General features: G+C 46.6%; 1 protein-coding gene and 1 long non-coding RNA gene across 2 annotated transcripts in view; one reads left to right on the top strand and one right to left on the bottom strand.

The window, feature by feature from the left end:
• Positions 1 to 26,254, bottom strand: part of C2CD3 (C2 domain containing 3 centriole elongation regulator) — a 126,909-nt gene that overhangs the window by 1,700 nt on the left and 98,955 nt on the right. Inside the window, exons 30-32 of the mRNA XM_070383735.1 lie at positions 22,632 to 22,852; positions 19,608 to 20,526; positions 13,344 to 13,455 (exon numbers count right to left, since the gene is read on the bottom strand). Coding sequence (XP_070239836.1) covers positions 13,344 to 13,455; positions 19,608 to 20,526; positions 22,632 to 22,852 — 1,252 coding nt within the window. The remainder of the gene's footprint in view (positions 1 to 13,343; positions 13,456 to 19,607; positions 20,527 to 22,631; positions 22,853 to 26,254) is intronic.
• Positions 2,219 to 26,254, top strand: LOC138990993 (uncharacterized). The gene is made up of 3 exons (XR_011467025.1): positions 2,219 to 3,293; positions 19,316 to 19,445; positions 26,032 to 26,254. It is a non-coding gene; the product is annotated as an uncharacterized lncRNA (long non-coding RNA).

Genomic DNA, 26,254 nt, shown 5'->3' with positions numbered 1-26,254 from the left:
GTCCCATGGATGGGTATCTCCTCCCTGTCCCCACATGCTGGAAGCACACTGTACCACTCCCTAGTCACCAAGAACCAGCTTGGTGGAGATCCTAGAGGTGGAGACTACTTGGAGACTACTTCCCTGCTCCTTAGTAGCTCTGTTGATGGGAAGCTGAGGCCCAGCTCCAGCTGCTTCTGGCATCAGTGATACTGAGTGGCCCTTCTTTCCTTCATTTCCCCACCTTGTTGTCTACTGTGAGAGGGAGAGAGACCAACCGTTCCTGACCTCCACAGCTTAGAGTTGAGCTGGGAAGACAGAGAACTATTCCAAGAATTAAAACAGCAGCCTGGATATGATAGGGGGAATGGCAGTCAGGCAACCCTAAGGGTCTCTACCAATCTGGAATTCTAAATGCCAAGGGAGGGCATACACCCCGACAGGCTCTCAGCACCGAGAGGCCATAGGTAGGTTCTCTGCTGGAGAACTGAGAGCAGAACGGAGCATGTGGCTGGGCATGCTCAGCAGAGGTGAGAGCGTACTGCTCCCAGTCTCCCAGACAGGCCAAGACTAAAAGGGGAAAAAGGAAACCCACCCTGTGCTGGTGGTACCTGCACCCCCTAATGCCTCAGGCCGGGGAGACCAGCCACCCAGCCACTGCCGAGGCCCTCTCCCTCCAGACTGAGTGCTCCTGCAGGGCATGGCCGGAGTCTGATGCTGTGTCTCCCACTGGGACAGGCCTGAGATGGGAGCTTGAGAGCTTCCAGACCAGTGAATGGGTCAAGCCATGGTGACCAGAGACTTCAGTTAACTGGGGAGGAGACTGCCTCTTGCAGCAAATATCTCCTTCCTTCATTCATTCCAGAACCAGTGATGGCTCAAGCTGGAGGGGAGACAGATGCTGACATACCCCACAACCACAGAGATGAAGCTCAGAGCCTGGAGCACAGAAATTCATGACAGTGGGAAGGATGGGGCAGCTTCACACAGAGGTGGTACCTGAGACATACAGGGTTTCAGCACAGCTGGGGTGGGGGTGAGGTCATGCCACTGGAGGGAGCAGCGTGAGCAGGGCCTGTACCTGCTAGCTGGGCCCACATCTGTGAACCAGCCACAGGCAACCTCCCAGGACCCACACCCGGGCCCAGCAACCTGCAGGGGGCGGCGGGCTTATCTGCAAGGCCCAGACCCAGGGACGGACAGGACAGGGCTGGGCTCTGTGCCCTGGGCGGGGCAGAGCTATGGAAGGTCAGCAGCATTTGGCTTATGTTGACCTCCAAAGGGTCTAAAATCGTCCTAACGGTAAAGTTTCCTTCTTCATCAGGGCTGCTACCCCAGGACATACAATGTTAGAGGGGCTGGGCAAGCTCCCAGGCTTGCTCCCACAACCATCTCTGTGGTTGTGGGGTACATCAGCAACTGTCTCCCCTCAAGCTTGAGCCATCACTGGTTCTGGAGTGAGTGAAAAAATGAATGAGATATTTGCCGCAAGAGGCAGTATCCTCTCCAGATAATTGAAGCTGCCTGGAGTAGGACACCCCTAACTATTCCTCGCTGGAGCTCTGGAGGCACTGGGAAACTGTCACTATGGCTGTGCTTTGAGGAGTCTCAGCCTTCCTGGGGAGGCAGGAGGAGCCCACATGGAAGCAGGATCATCAGACTGAGGATGTCATATGGGGGGTGAAGTCCCCACAAGGGTCTTTTCCAGAAGAGGGACTTAAAACAACATGAAGGTGGAATCTGAATAAAGCCTATGAGAAAAGATGTTCCAGGTGGAGACTCAACTTGAGCAAAGGTATGGAATGTCTTTGTTGGGAAAACAGTGGGGATGGGCCTGGCTGACTGCAGAAATGGCGAGCAGAAGACATGCCCAGAGAGAGGGGGCTACAGTTCCATATTCCTCTTGGGCTTCCCAGTGATCTGTGTGTTAAGCCTAGCAGTACATCAGGGGTCTGACTGTCCCATCCAATCTATACAGGTCTGCCATTAACTTCTTCCACTTCCAAATATGGAGACCTGCTCTTTTCTGGGCACCTAGACACCCAGGTCATGAACATGGATAGGCCTTTCAGTCTGTTTGAGACAGATGTCTCAAAGGAGTTTCAAAGGTAGAATTCCACTGGGAGAAAATAAAGCATCAGGGAACAAGTAAGGAACGTGGTGGCAGGAAAACACGGGGCCTCCTGGGGCTCCTCAAAGTGAGGAGCTGGGGTTCTCTGACCTTGGCCAGGGAGCTGGTTCTAGTCCTGGCTCTACCACTTCTTAGCCAAGTGGCTTTGGGCAAGTCACTTCTTCTCTGGGCCTTGGTTTCCTCATCTGAGAACAGATCAAGATGAACAGATAATACAAGAGGAGCTGCCCTGTAACCCAGGGACTTCTCTTGGTTCGTGGCTTCCTGTTTGGCCAACTCCCTGTGATGCAATGTCTTCTCAGAATGCTCTAGCCTTCTTCTTTGGTCTGAAATGTGATCGAAGCCCCTGGGTTTGTGTTCCCTCCATCCAGTCCCCAGATGGATGTCCCTAAATAGGCCACATGTTCCCTGGAGGGTGGTGGGTGCACGTGCCCCCATTTACCCCTGCTTCAGGGTGTCCCTGGACCTTCTCAGAGGGGAGGTGGTGGGGTGGAGTGGAAGGAACACTGGGCTGCAGCCAGTTCTGCACTGGGCCTCACTTGCTTGAGGCCAAAACTCTCTCTCTCTCTCTGGGTCCTGGTACCTTCATTACCAAGTGGACCTTGGTACCTTCATTACCAAGAGAACGCCCCTTCCTTGCCCCATGTCTACTGTGAAGCTGAAATACAATTCAGACATGACCAAGGCTCTGGGCCGATATGCCATCCTCTCAAGGGAAGGGCCAAGTAGCACCAGAGCGGAGAGCAGAACCAGGACCTGCTGCTCTCAGACCGCACTTAAGGCGCAGTGCGAGGGGGTGCGGCGCCTCCCAAGGCAAGCCCAGCACTGGCCATGCTCCCCTCCTACCACCCCCCACCAGTGAGCTCCTGGGCCCGGCAACAGGGCTGAAGTTGCTCTTTACTCCAGAGCAGACCCCTTATATGACATAAACACTGACTCAGGAGCCGGAAGTGACTTTCCAAAGAGCTGAAAACTGAAAGTAAACAGCGTCCGGTTCCGGCTTGGATGGCGCTGCTGACAGAGTTGAGTGAGGCTCAGCACCGCCGCCGCCTGTTCACCTTTCACCCCCTCGGCTGGCTGCCTCCCCTGGGGCGGTGCCCAGAGTCCCGTCTGAAGGCTGAGATTAGGACTTCCTTGTGCTGCAGGAAGTAGCAGACTCAGCAGCTGTAACTCGGAGCAGGGGGTAAGTGAGGACAAGATGCGCAGGCCGGGGGCCCAGCCCTGACAGGCAAGTCCTAAATCTGACCACCGAGCCTGGCTGCAGCATGGCGGGGCTCCATGCTCCAAGGGCCCCCTGTAATCCTGTCGTAGAGCTCTGGTCATGTGGCGCTCACCACCTTTCCTCACGCCCTGATGCCTCCCTCCCCTCCTCCAAGAGGGCTTCCCTGAAAACAGACCTATTCCACAGGCCCTGGGTTACCCCTCAGCCCAGGCCTCAGTCTCCTAATCTGCACAAGGAAGCTGGGCTAGATCAAGACGCCTCAGCCTTCTGAACCCATGCCCTGCCTGGGGAAAGGACTCAGAAGTCCTGGTTCCTGGGCAGGAAAAGGTAAAGTGACACTCCCGGAAGACTCTGGCCGCAGAGCTGCTCAGGCAACTCCAGCCGAGCACCTGTCTGCAGCCCTGCAGGCCCTCTCCCTCTCGGTGCCTGCTGACTCGGGCCAGGGCGGCCACCAGCCAACTTTGGCTGTGTCCCCTGACTTCTGTACACCCTTGGCCAGAGAGCTCTTCTCCTCCCTAAAGCTTTGTGTGGCCCTAATCAGAAACGCTTTGACTTTTGGGTCTCCTCCTGGGGCTCTGCAGAGGGCTAGGGACTCTGAAAGAGGGAGGAAATGGGTCAGGCTTCTTGCCCCAAGAGGGGCAGGTCAGCCAGGAAGTTCCCTTGGACTCCACCATCCGGCCTGGTGATCTTGTGGTAGGCTGGGTTCCTCCAGCAAGACAGTGTTTCTCTTAAATGGCTCTGGGCTGGGGAAGGGAAACCAAGGGACAGGAAAATTATTTGAGCTCCTGGGAGAAAAGAAGCTGCCTCAGGACTCAGATAAAGGCACTGAAGCACAGAGAAGTTAGGTAACTTGTGCTGGGTGACACAGCTAGAAAGTGGCAAAGCTGAGTTCTGAACTTAGGCTGTCTTATTTGGAGGCCATGCACTTAACCGCTATACAAGACTGTGTGGGAGTCTTTGAAGGAGGCACAGCTACAAACTAGGTCCGTACTGCCTCCCCAGACTGTGTGGCACCTCAGAAGGCCAGCAGCAGAGCCAGGACGAGAGCAGGTTCGCTCTCAGCTCCCCCGCTGGCCCGGAGCACCTCGATCCCTGTGATGTCTGAAACCTCTGGGTGGGAGGGGGCTGGGCAACTGAAGGCTTTCGAGGGGACACTTACGCCTGGCCTTGTCTTCCGCCTCCTACAGGACCCCTCACGATGGCTCTGTTAGCCTTTCCCTGTACTCATTCTCTTTGTTTTGTTCAGTACTAATATAGGCTAAATGGCATTTGAGAAAGTCAGTTGAGTAGTTTGGTGGCCAGGGCCTCTCAAGGAACTGTGCCCTCCCTGAAGACATGGTCCATGGCACCAGGTCCAGCGTTTCTACATCAGACAAACGAACTTGACGGAGTTGGTGGAACTTAACATACAGCGGATGATCCAGGCAGGAGGAAAAGGGGACAACAGAGGATGAGATGGCTGGATAGCATCACTGATTCGATGGACGTGAGTCTGAGTGAACTCTAGGAGCTGGTGATGGACAGGGAGGCTTGGTGTGCTGCGATTTATGGGGTTGCAAAGAGTCGGACACGACTGAATGACTGAACTGCTGCTGCTGCTGCTGCTGCTAAGTCGCTTCAGTCGTGTCTGACTCTGTGCGACCCCAGAGACGGCAGCCCACCAGGCTCCCCCGTCCCTGGGCTTCTCCAAGCAAGAACACTGGAGTGGGTTGCCATGTCTTTCTCCAATGCATGAAACTGAAAGTGAAGTCGCTCAGTCGTGTCCGACTCTTAGCGACCCCATGGACTGCAGCCTACCAGGCTCCTACGTCCGTGGGATTTTCCAGGCAAGAGTACTGGAGTGGGGTGCCATTGCCTTCTCCGAACGACCGAACTGAAATGAACATATATAGATAAATCCCCTGGGGGAACTGTAAGCTTTGGCAGGTGTGGGGGTGTTTGGAAGCGTGGGGGTGAGGAAGAGGCCACAGCTCCTTCTCTACTTGTGTACAGAGTTCAGGACTTTGCAATTTGCTGAAAGATGTCCATTTCAAGTTTGAGGCCCTATTTACTTTCCTACTCTCTGGCCTGCCTGTCCTCCGGTCACTTTGGGCTCTCCTAGTCATCAGTGTTAAGTTACTGGAGGGTTCTGAGTGGAGGAGTCACATGAATCATCCCATGATTTACTTAACATCTTAAAAACTTAACAGGATACTGCATGGGGAGTGGGTTGCCAGGGGCAAAGGCAGGAGCAGAAAGGCAAGTGAGGTGGGACATGATGGCAGTTTAGGCCAGGTAATGCTGGGAATGTGAGCACTGGCTGGGTCTGAATTTAAAGGCAGAGCAGCCAGAATTTCCTGGTGGATTAGAAATCAAGGCATCAGGGAGGATTCCATGGGTTTTGGTAGGAACAACTAAACCAGAAAGAGAGAATAGCTATTAACTGAGATGGAGAAGACTGAAGAACAGATTTGAGGAATACTCTGGAGCTGAGTTTTGGGTATGCTGAACTTCAGATACCTATTAGATATCCAAGTTGAGATGCTACATAGTTAGCCAGACCTATGAGCCTAGAGTCAGAGGACAGGTCTGGGCTAAGATGGTCATTATGAGTCTTCAATGTATAAATGGGATTCAAAGCCTTGAGATCAGACAAGGTCATCTAGAAAGTAAGTGTAAATAGAGAAGTATAAGACCACATCCTGGGTCACCCCTGTATTCACAAGTAGAATAAATGAGGAAAACCAGCAAAGGTGGCTGAGCAGGAGCTGCCAACAAGGGAGGAGAAGAACCGAGAAGCACTGATGTCTTAGAAACAAGTGAAGAAACTGTTTAAAGGAGAGAGATCAAGTGTATCATATGCTGCTGAGAGGTCAAATAAACTGGGCACTTGGACTGAGTAACTGGTTTAGGAATATGGAAGTGTTTTTTTTTTTGACAATCTTGAAGAATCCCTCCATGCTCTGGAGGCAGAGTGTGGTAAAAGTCAATTATAGCGGGCAAGCCCAGTGGAGATGCAGTATGGAGACGCACAGTAGTGGAGGGTGTGGGTATGAGTAGACTAGTTATAAACAGCTATGGAGATGACTGGGATGAGGTAATGGAATGGTGAGAAGTGAGCGGATTCAACGATATTTAGGGGACAGAATTAACAGGCCTCAGTGATAGACTGGCTGTAGGTATGGGGGATAAAGAGTAGGAGGAGGGGAGGAGGAAAGGAAGATGACACATATACTCTGGCAGGGTAAGTACAGGATGGTGGTCGCATCTACTGAGATAAGGGATGCACGCAGTAGGGGCAGGTGTGCAAAGGAAGGTAACAGGCTCAAGTTCTGGATGTGCTGAACTGTTTGTAACATCAACTAAAAGACTTCAGGATGCTGCTGGGCCCACATGTGTCTACAGCACGGCAGAGAAGTCTAGGCTGAAAGTAAGGATTCGAGAGTCAAACTGTAATAGTAACTGAAATTAACTGAAGTGGTTGAGACTTTCCCAAAGAAACATGTGCAAGAGCAGAAGACGTAAGCCTGGGGAAAACAACACATACATTAACGCTGTTGCACCCTCTACCTCCTTTTTAGGAAATCTGATAAAATTTGTTTGCCCCTGGAAACTAAGCAAACAGAACCAGATGTAACTATAAATAAAACCCGGGAGCTGTCCTGGTGAAGAGTTACCTTATCACAAAGAAGGAAGAGAAAGAAGAAATAGAACCTGACTGATTCATAAGTATCGGGTGGGCGAAAAGGTTTGGATTTTTTCTGCACGATGTTATGGAAAAACCCAAACAAACTTTTTTTTTGCCAACCCAATAATTTCTAATGTGCTGCTGGAGTGTTCCTGCCAGACCTGCCATCCTTCTCCCTCTTTTGCTTCTTGAAGAGGTGAAAACCAGAAGATCAAACAGTCATGAGGAAAGAGGGCTGAGAGCTCCCCTTATCCTCTCTGTGTGACACCTGGTTCCGTTCAGTACAACCAGGCTTCCAGGCCTTATAACCCCATCTGACAGATGACACTGACTCAGATCAGAAGATCTGCCGAAGGTCACGCAGAGTCCTGTATCCACTGTACTGTGGGGGACAGAGGGGAAATGCCAGCCTCACAAACGCTGGAGTGGAGACTGGGAAGCTCCTGGGTGCAGGTACTCTGTTTCAGTGTGGAAGAAGGACTAGGCCTTCCCTTAGATCTTGTGAAGCCAGGTGAGCTACTGTATAGCTGTCCCAGGACACTGCTTGAGAAAAGTCCAGCTTCTCAAAGGCTCTTCAGCCTTCAGGGCCTTAGGAAGAGGCAAAATAGATGGAATCCTCAAGCTGGGGATACATGACAAGGCTCCTGCCCTCCCCTGCCTACCTCTCACTTTGAGCTGTTGACTGGGCCTGAAACCTAACCAAAAACAGAAGACAAGCAAACAGAAGCTTTCATCAGATGGGAAACTCTATTACCACATCTAACCCTATCTGCTTTAGTGCCCACCCTCTTTGCCTGCATGGATGCTGCAGGGAGTTTTCTACTAGTCTAAAGGTTAACCCACACGTGCTCTGCTGCAGGGTGAGTTTTCTACTTGTCAAAAGGCTAACCCACACGTGCTCTGGATCCCATGCAATCTCTACAACCCAGGGCGCAGTTTCTCTATTCTTTTTCCCTCTCCAGCATCTTCCTCTTCTCTCTTTCTCTACTGGTCACTGTACTCGGTACTCAGAAAAAGCTTTCGTATAAAAACAAAAAACAAACTTCCCGTCTCAGATGCTACTGCACCCACTACTCTATCCTTCTGATCCATTCATAGCCAAATCTATGGAAGAAGCTGGTGTCTCCATTTTGTCACCATTCAATCATTCTTAAAATTTAAATTACATATGATTTTGTGTTTTCACTGTGTAACAAACCAGAGAATATGTAACAGATGTAAATTATGAAGCATAATAAAAATGAACATCTATAAATAGACAACCCAACCTAAGAACTAAAGTATCATCAATATTGATGAATAGACTATGTGCTCTTCTTCCTCATCCAGTCCCCTGCCTCTACAACTATGAACGGTTGTAGTCAAACTGTTAAAAACCAGAGACAAAAATATTAAAAGCAGCCAAAGAGTAAAGGTCATATAACATTTGAGGCATGAGATTCTCATATAACAATGAGAATTATAGTTGTTTCTCACCTGAAACATTGGAAGTCAGTAGAATGTGGAGGGATAGTTCTAAATGGAATTGCCTGGTGGTCCCGTGGTTAGGATGCAGAGCTTTCATTGCTGAGGGCCTGGGTTCAATCTCTAGTCAGGGAACTAAGATCCTTCGAGTGACCAAAAATAAATAAGTAAAATGCTAAAACAAACACAATTCAAGTTTGATTCTATATCCAGTGGAAAAAAGTGTTTGAAAAATGAAGGTAAAATATATTTTCAGCCAACTGAAGCTGAGAGCATCAGTTCCCATAGGTCTGCACTATATGAAATTCTGAAGGAAGTTCTTCATGCTGAAGAGAAACGGTAATAGGCTGAGACCAGGGTGTAAAGGAGGAATGAAGCCAAGAGCATAGGATGGAGAAAATACACTGCTACAAACACATCAAGGAGTGAGAGGCTCATAACCAGTGAGGATGGCCAACATCCTGATGTTGCCTGGGTCCTGGGGCTTTCAATGCTGAATGAGACAATTCTGGGTGAACTGTGACGACTGGCTATCCTAACTAGGACCCAAGATGAGGTCCTGAGGAGACAGGTGTTCTGAGAGCAGCAAACAATGGAGTTTTGTTGTGGGAAAGAAAGAAAAAAGGCAGACTTCCCTGGTCATCCAGTGGTTGAGTCCGTTTGCCAGTTCAGGAATCCCTGGTCTGGAAAGATTCCACATGCCTCGGGACAACTTAAGCCTTTGTGCCACAACTACTGAGCCCGTGTGCACTAGAGTTTCTCTGCAACAGGAGAAGCCACGACAGTGAGACTACACACTGCAATCAGAGAAAGACCGCGCAGCAACGGGGACCCAAGGCAACCCAAAATAAATAACAATGAAACAAGGCTGAAAGTGTGTGAGACTTATCTTTCTCAGAACTAGACGTGCCCTTTAACTGAAGTAAACATTCTTACATCTTCCCCTCCCATCCTTTGTATATTTAATAGATTAAAGACAATAAGTCCCCAGGAGCTGGCACATCATGAAGGCAGAAACACAAAAGCAGGAAGAGCAGTTCTGTTTGGCTTGGACACAGTGATTCAAAGGCTTCCCTTCCTACAGGGCACAACTCACTGACATTTCACCCACCTGGCCGGGAGGGGAAGAGGGAAAGGAAACTTAACAGTGCCTGCTTTTTTTCTCTAGGGTAATTCTTATCATCCTCTTATTAGGTAAGAATCATATTAGCCTGATGTTACTTCAAAAAAAAAAAAGAGAGAGAGAAAGGCCAAGTCACCTGCCCAAGATCACTACGTGAGATTCATTATTTCACTTCATAGGTGGTCTTGCTCAAAAGCTTGTGCTTGGTGCTGGACACGGCCCTGCTCCGCTGGCATAAGTGCTGATGTATATACAAAGGACATGCAAGGGGAGATGCAGAGTAGGAGTGAACCAGTGACCTGAGCCAGCGCAGAAACAAGGCCCCAGAAATGCAGAGCTCCTGGTGGGGACTGGCACCTCTCCTCCTCTAGGACAGGAATACATATCTGATAAAAACTGAGATGTGTGGGAACTTAAGACTGATCCATGTGCCAAATAAATGAGGTGTCCTTAAAATGGTGCTGGGGTAGATGAGGGAGAGGTGGGGAAGGAAACCAGTGAAAGAATAGACATCTCTGCAGGACTATACCCCAGGTTTCCGGGATACTTCTGGACTGACTCCATCTGTCATCAAAGTAGGCTCTGGAAGAGCACAAAAAATGTTCAAATGTTAACTGCAAAAGGAGACCTACAGAAAGAAGGTAAATTAGCTAGAAAACTATACTGTAAGCCAAATGTCATGATTTTAAAATGGTGCAATGGAAAGCACAGTTTGGAGTCATGCATTTTTCTTTACTGGTTAGGAGACCCTGGGCAGGTGAGAACATACTTAACTTTATATTTGTCTCAGTTTCTATAGAATAAAAACTACAGTAGGTCTGTATGGGAGGTTCTGTATTAGTCTTCTCATCTATTAAGTGGAGATAACAATAGTACCTCTCTTGTTGGGTGCTTGGGAGAATTAAATCGGTTTATATATGTAAAGTGCTTAGAATAATGTCTAGTGCATAGGCTAGGCTAGGCTAAGTCACTTCAGTCGTGTCCGACTCTGTGCGACCCCATAGATGTCAGCCTACCAGGCTCCCCCGTCCCTGGGATTCTCCAGGCAAGAACACTGGAGTGGGTTGCCATTTCCTTCTCCAATGCATGAAAGTGAAAAGTGAAAGTGAAGTCGCTCAGTCGTGTCCAACCCTCAGTGACCCCATGGACTGCAGCCTTCCAGGCTCCTCCATCCATGGGATTCTCCAGGCAAGAGTACTGCAGTGGGGTGCCATTGCCTTCTCTGGTCTAGTGCATAGTAAGCATTAAATAGGAGTTAGCTATTATAATTAACAAATAAGCTAATACATTTTGCTCACAGCATGTATTATTCTCTAAAATGGCTTTTTTCAAAGCTCTACATCCACTTCCTAGAGTAATGAAAATAAAATATAAACAAATGAGATCTAATTAAGCTTAAAAGATTTTGCACATCAAAGGAAACCATAAACAATATGAAAAGACAACCCACAGAATGGGAGAAAATATTTGCAAATGAAGCAACTGACAAGGGATTAATCTCCAAAACATACAAAGACCTCAATCAAAAAATGCAGAGGATCTAAACAGACATTTCTTCAGAGGGTACAGATAGAAGGCCAAAAAGTATGTGAAAAGATGCTCAACACTGCTGATTACCAGAGAAATGAAAATCAAATCCACAATGAGGTATCACCTTATACTGGTCAGAATGTCTATCATTGGTTCAGTTCAGTCGCTTAGTCATGTCCGACTCTGCGACCCCATGGATTGCAGCACACCAGGCCTCCCTGTCCATTACCAACTCCTGGAGTTACTCAAACTCATGTCCATCGAGTTGGTGATGCCATCCAACCATATCATCCTTTGTCATCCCCTTCTCCTCCCACCTTCAATCTTTCCCAGCATCAGGGTCTTTTCAAATGAGTCAGTTTCTTCGCATCAGGTGGCCAAAGGATTGGAGTTTCAGCTTCAGCATCAGTCCTTCCAATGAATATTCAGGACTGATTTCCTTTACGATGGACTGACTGGATCTCAAAAAGTCTACAAATAATAAATACTGGTGAGAGTGTGGAGAAAAGGGAATGTAAATTGGTACAACCAACTGAGGAGAACAGTATGGAGGTTCCTCAAAAACTAAAAACAGAGCTACCAAATGATCCAGCAATCCCACTCCTGGGCTTATATCAAGGGAAAAACCATAATCCAAAAGGATACATGCTCCCCAGTGTTCACTATAGCATGACTTAAAATAGCCAAGACATGGAAGCAACCTAAATGTCCAATGGCAGAAAAATGGATAAAGAAGATATGGTAGACATATACAATGGAATATTACTCAGCCAAAGAAAACAATGAAACAATGCCATTGGCAGCAACATGGATGTACCTAAAGTTGATCATACTAAGTGAATTAAGTCAAAGACAAATATCATATGATATCACTTATATGTGGAATCTAAAAAATGATACAAATGAACTGGTTTACCAAACAGAAATAGATTCACAGACTTAAAACTTATGATTCCCAAAGACAAAAGGTGTGTGTGTGGGAGGGGTAAACTGGAAGTATGGGATTAACATATAGACACCACTGTTAATAAATATAAAACAGATAATCAACAAGGATCTACTGTATAACACAGGGAACTCTACTCAATGTTCTCTAATAACCTATATGGGAAAATAATCTGAAAAACTGTGTGTGTGTGTGTGTATATATATATATATAACTGAATCAATTTGCTGTATACCTGAAATATTTTAAATCATTTATTCTCCAATATAAAATAAAAATTAAAAAAAAGTCTTTACTGGACAATAGGTGAGATGACCTTAACCATTGTGACTGTATAATCAACAGAAATTTACTCCAAAATTTCATTTATAAATTGGGTGCCCAAATAATAAAAAGGGGAATTAAAAATAAGAGCTGCACGAGGCAGTGGCTTTGTGTCTCCTCAGCAGAGTACAGTAGTTAGAAACACAGAATGTGAAACCAGAATGCTTGGATTCCAGTTCTGTTTCTACCACTTCACTACTTGTGTGAAGCAAGTTATTTTACCTCTTTGTGCCTCCGTTTTCTCCTCTTAAAACAGAGATACAAGGATGTACTTCATAAGGTTGCTGAAGTAAAGGAGCTAACAAAGCGCTTAAGCAGTGTGGGGTACCTGGTCAGTACCACCATGATCATTTTCAGCTCAAACACTGCCTCTTCAGACAGCCTGTTCTTTCTCAGAGCATCCAGTACTCGTCACAATTGGTAAATATTTTTTCTTTACGATTTGTACTCCATTAAGACAGGGAATTTGCCTTATTTACTACTGTACACTCAGCACGTAGCACCGTGCCTGATACAGCACAGGTACTCAGTAAATACTGAATGATTTCGAGAAGTAGATATTAGAAAGGTGAGGTGCTGTGCCAAGGCAGAAAAGACGACAGCTAGGATTTGTACCAAGGTTCTAAGCGCCTACTTGGCTGCATGATGAATAATCTGGTCTTTGCATCTCCTGCCTGAGGCTTCCAAAGCACTCATATGCGTATCTTAGCTGAGTCCTGTTTTTCCGCTTCTGTGCTAATTCTCCTACCTGTCATCTTAGCGAACAATGCCTTCTCTTCACACATATGCAATTCCTCACTTTTCCTGAGCTCCTTCACTGCTGTGCCCACAGGTGCACAGTGCAAGAGAGTAACCACTGTGACCACACAGGAGTGTGGCCGGGGCCATTCTGCATTCTGTACACTTTCACTGAAGAGATGACTCTACGGGAAACAGGTCGGCTGGGTATCCTCTTACCTGATCTGTTGTGGCTGGTGGTGGCAGAGCTGCGGAAATGGAGAGCATCCGCAGGGAGGCCGCCAACTCCTGAGGAGGTAGAAAGAAGTTGGGGACCACAATGGGCTCTGGGCTGTAAAGGTAGTTAAGGGACACAAATACCTGGAAATCGTCTCCTGACCAGTATCCTTTGACCTCAACCACTCTTTTATGCCCCCAGCCCCACCCAACTTACTCCTGTCCATGAATCCTTTGCTCAAGTGGTTCCCTATGCTGAGGAGGCCCTGTGAACTCCGTTACAATATAGATATAGATCAGTTTATACTTTATAGGTCAGTTCAAATCTCACCTTCTCCAGGAAGCCTTCTCTAAATTATAGCCCACAATGATCCCTCCTTCCTAGTCCAGAGCACAGTCTGAAACAAAGGCTAATGCTTACTTAATCTGATATGATTCTCCATTCGTTTCCCTCAGTATTCACTAAGCTTCTCAAAGGCAGAGGCACTGTACTTCCTTCAGTCACCTCACAAACTCCCTAGAGCCCGCGTGAGGCTGACAGGCAGCAAGCATTGGATGATTCTTGCTGAGGGCCTGCTGGTTAGAACCTGACAGACGGGGTCAAGTGAGAAGGCGGCTCCAGGGCAGTGCCTCAGGCTGGAAGGTGGTGCCGGGCACCGAAGGAGGGCCTGTCCTACGTTCTGTGCTCACACGTAGAAATGGCTCTGATTGGGCACAGCTGACCCACCATCGCGACGTGGGCTCTGGAAGGCAGGTACTGGACTTGCACTTCTCTGTATGCTCTGGAGAGACCCAGTACTACTGGTTCAAAGTGCCGATTGAATTTGGGAGGGGAATATCTTTTTGGCCCCTCCTCGAGGCTTGCAGGATCTTAGCTCCCCGACTAGGGATTGAACCTGGGCCATGGAATGAAAGCACCGAGTCCTTACCACTGGACTGCCAGGGAATTCGAGGGAGGGGACTATTTTGATGGTCTACATTTTTGTTTCTGTTAAGTAAGCTAAGTATGGTTCTGATGCAAACTGGTCTAATACTGTTCTAATGCTAGACTTTGAACTTGAGGAGGGCAAATATGAGCTCTTTTCCATACTACATTCCTGTCACCTAGTACAGTACCTGGGACACAATAAATGTTTAATAAATATCTACAGAATGAGTGGGAGTGGAGTTGGAGACCATGATGAAAAGAACCCTTTAAACTCAGACATTCTCCGAGACCTCAGTGAGGTAGGGCCTAGCTGTTGTTGCTGCTCTGACTGCTGGGGACTCTGCCTGAGAGTCAGCTGATACTGTGGGGAGAACAGCTCTGCTGTGAGGTGTCCAGGGTGTGTTTGAAACACAAAGCTCCCCTTGTTAGCCCAGCAACCACCTGCCTTTCTAAGAGTCCTACTCGAGCAGTAATCGGTCTCACATTAGATGGTAACTTCAGGCAAGTTCACATTTTGGGCGTGTTCCTTCACCTATTCAGATCAGATAAGTCGCTCAGTCGTGTCTGACTCTTTGCAACCCCATGGATCACAGCACGCCAGGCCTCCCTGTCCATCACCAACTCCTGGAGTTCACTGAGACTCACATCCATCGAGTCAGTGATGCCATCCAGCCATCTCATTCTCTGTCGTCCCCTTCTCCTCTTTCCCCCAATCCCTCCCAGCATCAGAGTCTTTTCTAATGAGTCAACTCTTCGCATGAGGTGGCCAGAGTACTGGAGTTTCAGCTTTAGCATCATTCCCTCCAAAGAAATCCCAGGGCTGATCTCCTTCAGAATGGACCAGTTGGATCTCCTTGCAGTCCAAGGGACTCTCAAGAGTCTTCTCCAACACCACAGTTCAAAAGCATCAATTCTTCGGTGCTCAGCCTTCTTCACAGTCCAACTCTCACATCCATACATGACCACAGGAAAAACCATAGCCTTGACTAGACGAACCTTTGTTGGCAAAGTAATGTCTCTGCTTTTGAATATGCTATCTAGGTTGGTCATAACTTTCCTTCCAAAGAGTAAGCGTCTTTTAATTTCATTAGATGGATATAATACCTTTTAAGGATGAAATGATGTTATACATGCAGAGTGCTTAGAATGGTGCCCGATACAGAGCATGTACTCAATCACTGTCAGCTGTTCCTGTCTCCCCAGTTGAGAGGGAAAAGTTACCACTGGTTCCTTCCCCCACTGAAACCTGCTTTCCATCCCCACCTCTGCACTGTCCTCCTAACACAAAAGCCCACTTTCTGCTGGATCCGCCTTAAGCATTGGTGGGGGTGACCACCACTCCCTGAAACTGCTGCCCCCATCTCTTGACCAGCCCTCCTCTCTGGTCTCTGCTCCCCTCGCCCTCACGTGCTGGTGGTCCTCAGGGCTCTGTCTCACGTGGCTCTCCCTGCCAACCTCGTCTGTTTCTAGAAACACTGACCTTTATAGCAGAGCTCCAAGCCGGCATGTCCTCCTCTCATAGGCAAAATGCAAATATGCAAAATGGAAATCTGCCTTTTCCCTCCAGATTAACTTTGTGCGCTGTTCCCTACCTGGTAAATAACCTACTTGTGACAGAAATCTCTAAGTCATATCTTTCTGTTTTTGTCTTTCTCATCCCCTGCCCCTATTTAATCCTATCAAATCCCTCCCCTTCTCCCTCATCATAAAGCAGTCTATGCTTTAGGTGAGACTTTCTTCATTTGTTATTATTACTCCCAAGTTTCCTACCTGGTCTCCTTGCTTCTGGTCTCTCCTGACCTAATCCACCCTCTACAAGGCACTGGGAGAATTCTCTAATGTGTAAATCTGACCAACCATGCACTTGCTTACCACTAACATTTGCTGAACACGGTTTACCTACCAGCACCATACTAAGTAGTTTACCTTGTTCATTTAATTTTCACAAAACCCCCACAAGAAAAGTACTGTTTTAATCTGCTACTGTCATCACCTGTCTCCTACCTCATATGGGAACTTCTTGAGGTAGGGTTTGATCCAAACCTCTGTCCTTATTATATAGCACAGTTCAGTTCAGTTGCTCAGTCATGTCTGACTCTTTGCAATCCCATGAACTGCAGCACACCAGGCTTCCCTGTCCATCACCAACTCCCAGAGCTTGCTCAAACTCATATCCATCGAGTCAGTGATGCCATCCAATCATCTCATCCTCTGTCGTCCCCTTCTCCTCCTGTCTTCAATCTTTCCCAATATCAGGGTCTTTTCCAGTGAGTCAGTTCTTCACATCAGGTGGCCAAAGTATTGGAGTTTCAGCTTCAGCATCAATCCTTCCAATGAATATTCAGGACTGACTTCCTTTAGGACTGACTGGTTGGATCTCCTTGCAGTCCAAGGGACTCTCAAGAGTCTTCTCCAACACCACAGTTCAAAAGCATCAATTCTTTGGTGCTCAGCTTTCCTTATAGTCCAACTCTCACATCCATACAAGACTACTGGAAAAACCATAGCTTTGACTAGATGGACCTTTGTTGGCCAAGCTTTTCAATACGCTGTCTAGGTTGGTCATAGCTTTTCTTCCAAGAAGCAAGCATCTTTTAACTTCATGGCTGCAGTCATCATCTGCAGTGATTTTGGAGCACCCCCAAATAAGTCTCTCACTGTTTCCATTGTTTCCCCATCTATTTGCCATGAAGTGATGGGACCAGATGCCATGATCTTAGTTTTCTGAATGTTGAGCTTTAAGCCTACTTTTTTACTCTCCTCTTTCACTTGCATCAAGAGGCTCTTTAGTTCTTCGCTTTCTGCCCTAAGGGTGGTGTCATCTGTGTATCTGAGGTTATTGGTATTTCTCCTGGCAATCTTGATTCCAACTTTTGCTTCATCCAGTCCAGCATTTCTCATGATGTACTCTGCATAGAAGTTAAATAAGCAGGGTGACAATATACAGCCTTGATGTATTCCTCTCTCTATTTGGAACCAGTCTGTTGTTCCATGTCCAGTTCTAACTGTTGCTTCTTGACCTGGATACAGATTTCTCAGGAGGTAGGTCAGGTGGTCTGGTATTCCCATCTCTTTAAGAATTTTCCACAGTCTGTTGTGATTCACACAGTCAAAGGCTTTGGAATAGTCAATAAAACAGAAAGAGATGTTTTTCTGGAACTCTCTTACTTTTTCTATGATCCAATGGATATTGGCAATTTGATCTCTGGTTCCTCTCTCTTTTCTAAATCTAGCTTGAACATCTGGAATTTCATGGTTTACATACTGTTGAAGCCTGGCTTGGGAGAATTTTGAGCATTACTTTGCTGGCGTGTGAGTGCAATCGTGTGGTAGTTTGAGCATTCTTTGGCATTGCCTTTCTTTGGGACTGGAATGAAAACTGACCTTTTCCATCCCGTGGCCACTGCTGAGTTTTCCAAATTTGCTGGCATATTGAGTGGCATTTGCATATTGCTGGCATTTGCAGCACTTTAACAATTGTGCTTTTGGGCCTGCAATTACACAGCACAGGGCCTGGCTATCCTTACTTTTTGGAAGAATGAGTAGTTTGGAAGGCCCAAATTAAAGCAGTATGCTTAGGACCTGGGCACATGTGACTGCTCCTCCACTGATCTTAAATTCTGAGCACACATAGACTGACTGCAGAGGCAGAAGCGTTAGAAGCCAGGGTGAATGAGGCAGGGAAGAACCTCGAGCAGACTGCTCGCAGTGCTCAGCCTCCAGCCATTTCATGCTTAAGTCTCTCCTGAGCCCATACTCCCCAACCCTCAGGTTTCTGTCTGTCTTGCATCCAGAATCGTATCTGTGTGGTATGTACAAACGTTCCCACTCATTTGATTTTCTTAAGAATCCTGTGAAACGGACAGTTCACTTCAGTCTATATTACTGACCTTTTTTGTCTGCAATGTCTGGGGACACAGAGAATGACAGGGCCCTTGACTTCCCTGGGGCATATAGTCCGATAAGGGATTATTACCTCCATCTTATAAGTGAAGAAATCGAGGCTCAGAAGGGTTAAACTATATACCTAAAGTTATACAAGTAGTAAGAGCTAGGTCTTGAAGGGTCGAAGCCAGGTCCCTGACTTCTAGTAGAGAAATCACTGCAAAGCACCACAAAGGCAGCCTGCTTCCCCACTGGCCATGCGATAACCCGTTTGTCACTGGGATATCATGTGAGCTGATCAATCAGCTGTTTAGGCTATGGATGAGAGGGTTACTGATGGTCCTAAGTGGTTTCCTTTCCCCATAACATGCCCATCTGCATTTCAAAGGAGGAAGAGAGGGAGTGTTAGATACACTTCTCCTGACCAACACTGCCATCCTAGCGGGTGTGGGCAAAGACCATTTCAGTGGTACCCACTTCCCCTATATCTGGCCCCATCCCTTGCCTAAAAAAAAATTAAATAGTAGATGTCACTATAATTCTTAGTCTTTGTTTTGTTACATGCAAAACAGAAATGATACTGACTTTAAGGACTTCCCTGGTGGTCCAGTGGCTAAGACTTCAAGCTCCCAATGCAGGGGGCCTGGGTTCAATCCCTGGTCAGGGAACGAGATTCCACATGTCACAATTAAAGACCCCTCATGCTGCAACTAAAACCCAGTGCAGCCAAAATAAACAAATATAAAAAAAAAAACACAAACAAAAACACGATACTGACTTTAAAGACTTGCGGTAACTGAACTTGGAATGTATGTAAAGCACCTAGCACATGGTAAATGCTCAATCACTGGTAGGACTCTTCTTCCCCTTTCTCTATACCCTCCCCTGAAACTTCAACTGAGAATAACGGTCTCATACCTTAGATGCAGAGCTTTGCCTTCACGTGTAAAATACCCGAAATTAATCAGATAAGTCAGGCTAGGATAGGCTAATGAAGGTGCTGTGCTTAGTCACTCCGACTCTTTGTGATCCTATGGACTGTAGCCCGCCAGGCTCCTCTGTCCACAGGATTCTCCAGCCAAGAATATTAGAGTGGGTTGCCATGTCCTTTTCCAGGGGATCTTCCCAACCCAGGAATCAAACCCTATCTCCCGCATTGCAGGTGGATTCTTTACCGACTGAGCCATGAGGGAAGCCCAATGAATGTGCTACCAACATCTAAACCCAGTGCAAAGCATTATGCTTCAGAGGCCCGATGATAAGGGTAGAATCACAGCACCTGGTTAGTGAAGGTGAGTTTTCAGAAGGAAGGGGATATTCCCATGCCTCTGAGTGCATTTGATTGGGGCGGGGGCGGGGGGACACTTATCACTCATGTGGCTGGTCTAAATACCAGCATCCAAAATGCCTAAAGATGGCTTAAGGGGCTACTTGGGGGAAACACCAAAGGATACAGGAGGCTCTGCCTTGTGGACACCTCTGACCCAGAGGTTGTCTGCTTCTGCCTGATGTCAGGGCAGGTGATGGGTGGTTCCTTATGGTTTTCCCTTCTGTTTTGGGATGCTGGCTGCAGAGGGAATTTCTCGGAGCTATCAGCAGAGTCACTTAGCTCATCGGAGGCCACTTCCTTCTTAGCCTGGGACTGTGGCTTTGGGCCCTGGTCCTGGTCTGCCTTTGGTGAGCGCCATCCAACACAAGTGTCACTCTGCTGGGCTCCTGAGAGGGTCATGTGGGAGGTGAGCTGTGGGTCTGCTGAGGCAGGCTCTCCAACCCTGGCCTTAGAGGCCACACCCTCACAAGACGCAGTACTTTGGCTTGGAGAACCTTGCCTATGCAAGTAGGCATTGACAGTCCTTTCCGGGCTGGACAAAAAGCTATTTCTGACCCTGAGCTCCTCTCTGGGGAAAGACTCTGAAGGACAAGAGAAGCCTTCCCTCTGGGCCTCATCAGGCTGAGGGCTCATGCCCCCACTTGCATCTGACGTGAAACTGGACCACGGGCTAGTTTTGTCTGTCACAGTGGTGATCTCATTGAGGGTCCTGGGCTCGATGATGTCTTCCTCATAGTCCTCATCACTTAAGGCTGGGCCTGCCTCGGTGTCCTCGGTGCTCTGCATTTTTGTGATGGGTACCGTGTGCTCCAGGGCCTCATGAACCTTTCCTCTTCCACTTGAAGTCTCTTTAAGAGCGGAGGGAGGTGGGGAGCTCCTGCCCTCATCTGGAGCTCTTGCCAATGGCAGGTCTGGACTTGTGCTTCGTTCTTGCATGGTCCCTCTGTCCTGAGCATCTGGGAGGGCGGTGACTTCTCTGCTTCTACTCCTGGCTTGGTGAGAACTCACAGATCCTTGAGAATTCCTGGTGAGAGTCTGCAGATCTGAACAGTAACAGATATCACTCTTACTACAAGGTATGGCCACAGACCACTCAACTCTCCCACACCAGGTTCCAGTTTCAGATGGAGTCTTGCAATCAGACTTCGAACAAACCTCAAAGATAATAGTTAATTCACTCCCAAGAATCAGTGAAACTATATTCAAGGCAATACAATTTCTAGCACTTTATTCTAATATCAGAAGACCAAAATCTAATCTATTTATAGCTGTGGTTACATCTGTGGAAACGCTTTCAGAGACTATCTGCTCATGCTCAGGAATTCTTGGGAGCTGGGAGTCCTGGTGGGCATGTTCAAGCTTCCATTTACTTCAGTAATTACCTATATCAAAAACCAAAATGAGAATCCACTTATTTACCTATTTGATGACAATTAGTAGAACTATTTACTTGGAAAATAAAAGCAAGGAAATACCCATCACCCAAATGGTAAGGCAAGGGAGATACACGGAGAGAATGGAGGCAGCGTGAAAGGGGCACAGGCTTTGGAGCCAATCTTGGCTTCAAATCTCTACTGTTACTTGTCAACTTTGTGGTTATGAGCAAATTATCATGAGTCTGTTTATCTTTACAACGTGATAAAACACCATCTTTTTCACAGGGTCATGGGGAAAAAAATACATGAGATGAATGAACATAAATGAGCCCATACAAAGGCAATCAGTAGCTCCTTTCAACATTCATTCTCTCCTTTTGAAAATCAGTTCTCCTTCTGTCATTCCCTGCTTAGAACTCCCCATTTTCTTCCAGAATAAAGATTAAACCCCCAAGCTTGCCTTTAAGGCCCTTCGGCTTTAAGCCTTTGATTCTCCTTGCTCTCTTTACCTCTAACCTTTAAAGGGATTCCCCTAATCCACGCTCACCTCCACCTCAAACAAGCCTCCCTCTGTTGTGCTCTTATGCTTTCTTTCTGGGGGGCAGCTTCTTTGGTTGACTATAGAATGTATGCTTGATGAAAGCACAGACAATGCCTGTCTTATCCACCACTGTGTAATGCTGGAACTAGAAACACAATAATGTCTGGCATAGTTGGTGATCAATAAAGAGCTGACTGATTATTTCCAAGCAAGTGGAAGCTAAATACAGAGTACACTGCTGTGGTTCTGGTTACCAACAGGTTATATATCTGGGAGAAGATTAGATTTGTGTTTAATAGCAACCATGGTGGCTTTTTTCCTCCTTTTAAAGGGAAAAAACTGAACTTACTCATCCCTCTGTAGAATCTACACATTTTGCTTGAGCAAAAGTGATACCAAGTGAGGGCTAAAGATGTTGATCTAGCTGATTTCTCAGTATTCCCCCGGGTGTGCTTCGTACAGTTTTCCAGACCTTAACCCTAGATTCTGATTCAGAGGAGCAGAGCAGAACCCAGGAATTTGTATTTCAAAATAAGTGTCCCAGGTGATTCTTAAGCTCAGGCAAGTTGGAAATACTTGTTCTAGAGCAGTCTCTTTCTGGGCTGCACAACAGAATTACCCAGAGAGTTTTGAAATATCCTGATGCCTGGGCCCCACCCTCAGACATTCTGCTATACTTGACCTGTAGTGCAGACTGGGATCTGGATTTTTTAAAGTTCTCTCAATAATTTTAATGCAGTAAAGCAAGAATTATCATTTTAAGGGGTTTTTGAAAGGGTGGACTGTGGACCACCAACATCTAGCATCATCTGGGATGCTTGCTAAAAATGTAGTCTTCTGGCCTTGGAGAATTAAAATTTTTAATGTTTGTGGTTGAGTTTTTCAGAAAATACAGTGGCATGTGTTCAGAAACTGCCACTGCAGAAATCATCTAACCGACTCCCCCCAACCCTTTTTCTGGTTGGGGAAACTGAAGCTTAAGAAGGGAAAGCATATATTCAGAGTCAAATAGTACGTTTGTGCCAGAAACCCCCAAGGACTCAACCTGGGTCTCGTGCCTCTTAGTCCAGCGCTCTTTCCATTGCATACATTTTCTCTTTCCAAAAGGAAGATGGCAAGTAAGTACGATGGTCACAGTTGTTGGTCTATATCTGTCATAAGGGCTTGTTTGCACACATTTAAATGCTTTCTGAATAAGCACCCAGTGACAGTAACTCAACAAGAGCCATACCCGTGATTAAGGAGCTGACTTGCAACACCAGGTTATTGGATTTCTCCAGGATGCACTGGCTCTCGGGGTCTAGGCTGCTGGCTGCTGGCCGAAGACGGTCCGTCTGACTCTCCTGGCACTGCAAGATGGCAGTGTGCGTCTGAGGGCTGAGGGGAAGCAAAGGCTTGGTGAGCTTCTGGTTGAAGTACCGCTGCATCTGATCTAGCTCACTCAGATTCCTCCTGCAAAAGAAGAGAGGGAGAAGACAAAAGGGTCATTTACTACGATTATGAGCATCTTTTATGTTCCTTTGACATTCTATTGCTTGAGCTAGGAACTTACTTGATCTATTAACAGAAGGGCCCGTCTCTCTCCAATCCACCAATTCATCCTTCACCGACTACAATCCCACTGCCAAGGACATTTCCTCCTCCTGTCTGGCTAATGTAATTCCTCTTCTCATGTCTAGCAAATATTCTACCTCCTTACAGGGAACCATTCTTATCATCGTTCCAGTCCTCACTTTCCCTAACTCTGGGCTAGCACTGATCCGTACTATCTTAAAACCATTTCTGGCATACTTCAGTCCATGGGGTTGCAAGAGCTGGACACGCCTCAGCGATTCAACAACAACCACCACCATTCTTGATCCTTCAAGCAAGTGACCTCTTATAGCAAGCCTTCCCTGACCCTCTAAGTTGGTTTAAGGGCCATTCCTCTGTGCTCTACAGTTCCTTCTGTACTCTTCAACCACATGATTTGTTTCACATCAATTTCCCCTAATGTGATGTGAACTCTGTGCTGACTCCTTTGTATCTACTGCACCTAGGACAGTGGTTGGCACAAAAAATGAATGCTGCATGGATAAACAGACATGAATAAATGACTTAAAAATCTTTAATTCAGAAGTCTTTAATGGGGCCACATTCATTCTTACTATTCCAATGAGAAATCACACCAACCATGATCACCTTCACTTGCATAGGATTTTATGTTTTATGCTTTCAAATACATTATCTTGTTTAATACTCATCCAACCAGATGAGGCCAGCAATTACTGTTTTACAATAAGGAATGTGAGGTTCAGAGAATTTAAATGATTTGTCCAGACACGCAGTAGCACACAGTTACTCAGAAACTGGAACTCCAAGACTTACGCTTTTTCCGTTATAGTAAAGGCTCTGTTCCAACTGGGCTCATTTCTGCCTCATACCTCTGCGTGCCAGAATGTGAGTTCAAGCTGCTCTCTTCTCTGTCCCTGTCCTATTCACTTTTTAAGGTGTAGGTCACAGCTCTCCCTTTCAGAGTCCACTGCCCCAAATCAGTGGACCACCTCTCCCTTCAACTCCTTCACTCTTGGCATCTAACCTCCTGCCTTAAAATTTCCCTTAGGTTTTTCATTATGTGTCAGTTTAGCTTCCCTACTTAGGCCATGAGCATTTGGTAACAGAAGACAGTATATCAAACTTCTCTATTTCTCTAGGTTTCTCAATGTGCTTGGCACAACTGGCACAACACAGACATTAAACCCCTATGAAGTAAACAGTCTTTCTATCCTTTGTTAAGAAGAGTCTGCGTATCTTAGAGTTGAATCTAAATTAAATGAGAGGACAAAGCTGATCCTTATTCTATTACTAGAAGCCACAACTCTATCAAATCACAGATTTACTTAGGTGTTTATATCTGGGTTTATGCTACACAGATTAGATACCTGCAGTAGGAGCATGCAGACACATGTAAACTTGGTGAAGCTTTAGAAAATATGCCAACCCAACTGCCCTTGTTTGAGGTTCTGGGTACGGAACCTATTGACACCAAGCTGCAATTTTCTCATCTGTGAAAAAAGTTTAGTAATACTCACCCTGCAGGTCTCACAGGATTGCTGTGACTCAAATGAAACACTTGTTTTAGGGCTTCGTGAACCCAAAGAAGTAATGCAAAATTGACAGTATCTTGTTTCATCTCTATTTTGTAGAGAATCTGTCTCCGGCAGTGGTTCTCAAAACCTGGCTATAGGACTAGCGGCAGCGTCACCTGAGTGATGCAAATTCTTGGGCCCCATCCTAGACTTACTGAATCAGGAACTTATGGGTGGGTTCCAGCAATCACTGTTTTAACAAGCCCTTCATGTGATTCTGATACACACTAAATTTTGAGAACCACTCCTCTAGGGCAGTGGCTTGTAGCCTGATGGTTGTACCCCAAGGGGACGTCTGGCCATGTATGGAGCCATTTTTGGTTGTCACAAATGGGGGAGGAGTGCTACTAGCATTTGGTGGACAGAGACCGGGGATGCCGCTAAATATCCTACAATGTGCAGACAGGCCCCCACAGACAAAATCCATGCTCAGACGTCAAAGGTGCTGAGGCTGAGAAACTGCTCCAGGGCAAAGCAGAGCTCCTTTTTCTCTTTCTTCATTGGGTTCCAGTGTGTCATGTGAATGATCTAATAACACGCAGCCATACTGTTGATGGTTTTACTTGGCCTGCAGTCTCCAGCATCTTACTAACCCGAGAAACTGAACATATTACTTCCTTACAAGTTTGAGGAGTTCCCCAGTCTACAGTGCAACTGCTCAGTCCATTCTAACCCATGTCCCACCAAAAAAGATTTTGCTAATCTTTCATTTTGAGTTTGTTTTATGAAATCAAACAATAGGTTATTAATTACAAAAAAAAATCCTGTTTTATATTTGCTTTGTCAAATTTCACACATTCTCTTCCTCCCAGCCCCATACCTTTCCATTTGAGAATCAAGTCCAAACTCAGCCTGACGCTCAATGCCCTTCAAATCTGCCTCCCACAGAACTTGCCCCGCTCCTTACGTCTTATGCTCAGCTTCACTCTAACTTCACTGCTTTCCCAAACTGGGCTTATTGTTTCATGCTCCTTACAACAGTTTTTTCCTGAATAGAATGCCCTTCACATTTGTTGACTTGTTCCTTTAAAGACCAGTTCAAATGTGACTTCTTTGTATCTTTCCATGGCCAACCTAGAATGTTACTCATTCCTCCATGTACTCCTGGCCAGGAAATCTGGAATTCTTATCATACATACATGGTTATAACTATAATGGCAACATGGCTGTCTCCTCTGTTGGGAATGGCAGAGCCATGATTGGAAATCAAATCTATCTGACTCTGAAGCCAAATCCTTCCCACTGCACCACCATTCTTACTAGGTAATCCAGGGGCTGGTCCAGATGATCTATAAAGATCCTTTCAACTCTCACAGTGCTTTTCTGGCTCAGATGCTGACTGAGCTAAGAAAGAGACAGGGAAGCATTAACAGGGCAGATGCTGGTCTGGAAGAACCCAGTGGTTGTGAGGATAAAGACAGTAGGCAGGACGAGGTTTGTAAATTGTAGAGTCAATGTGAGGGTGGTTATTTAGTGACTCATCTAAAGTTTCTGTATTTATAGGTGGGCCAGTACCATAGCCCCCTGAAGAATGGACGCCCCCAAGCTGAGACAGATTCATCTGTGAAGAATCCTGTGAGGTTCCAGGTCCACCTTGACACTAACATACACAAAAGCCTCTGCAAAACATCCCAGAGCAGTGGCAGCTGATGGAAAAGATACTGCAGGCTGCCTTTGCCCATCCACCTTGTGCTCCACTATGGTTCTCTGTGTCTTTTCTCAGTGG

This window comes from Bos mutus, chromosome 15, assembly GCF_027580195.1.
Source record: "Bos mutus isolate GX-2022 chromosome 15, NWIPB_WYAK_1.1, whole genome shotgun sequence".
Lineage (NCBI taxonomy): Eukaryota > Metazoa > Chordata > Mammalia > Artiodactyla > Bovidae > Bos > Bos mutus.
Note: the sequence above shows the minus strand (reverse complement) of the source record. Positions and strands in the feature narration are given on the sequence as shown.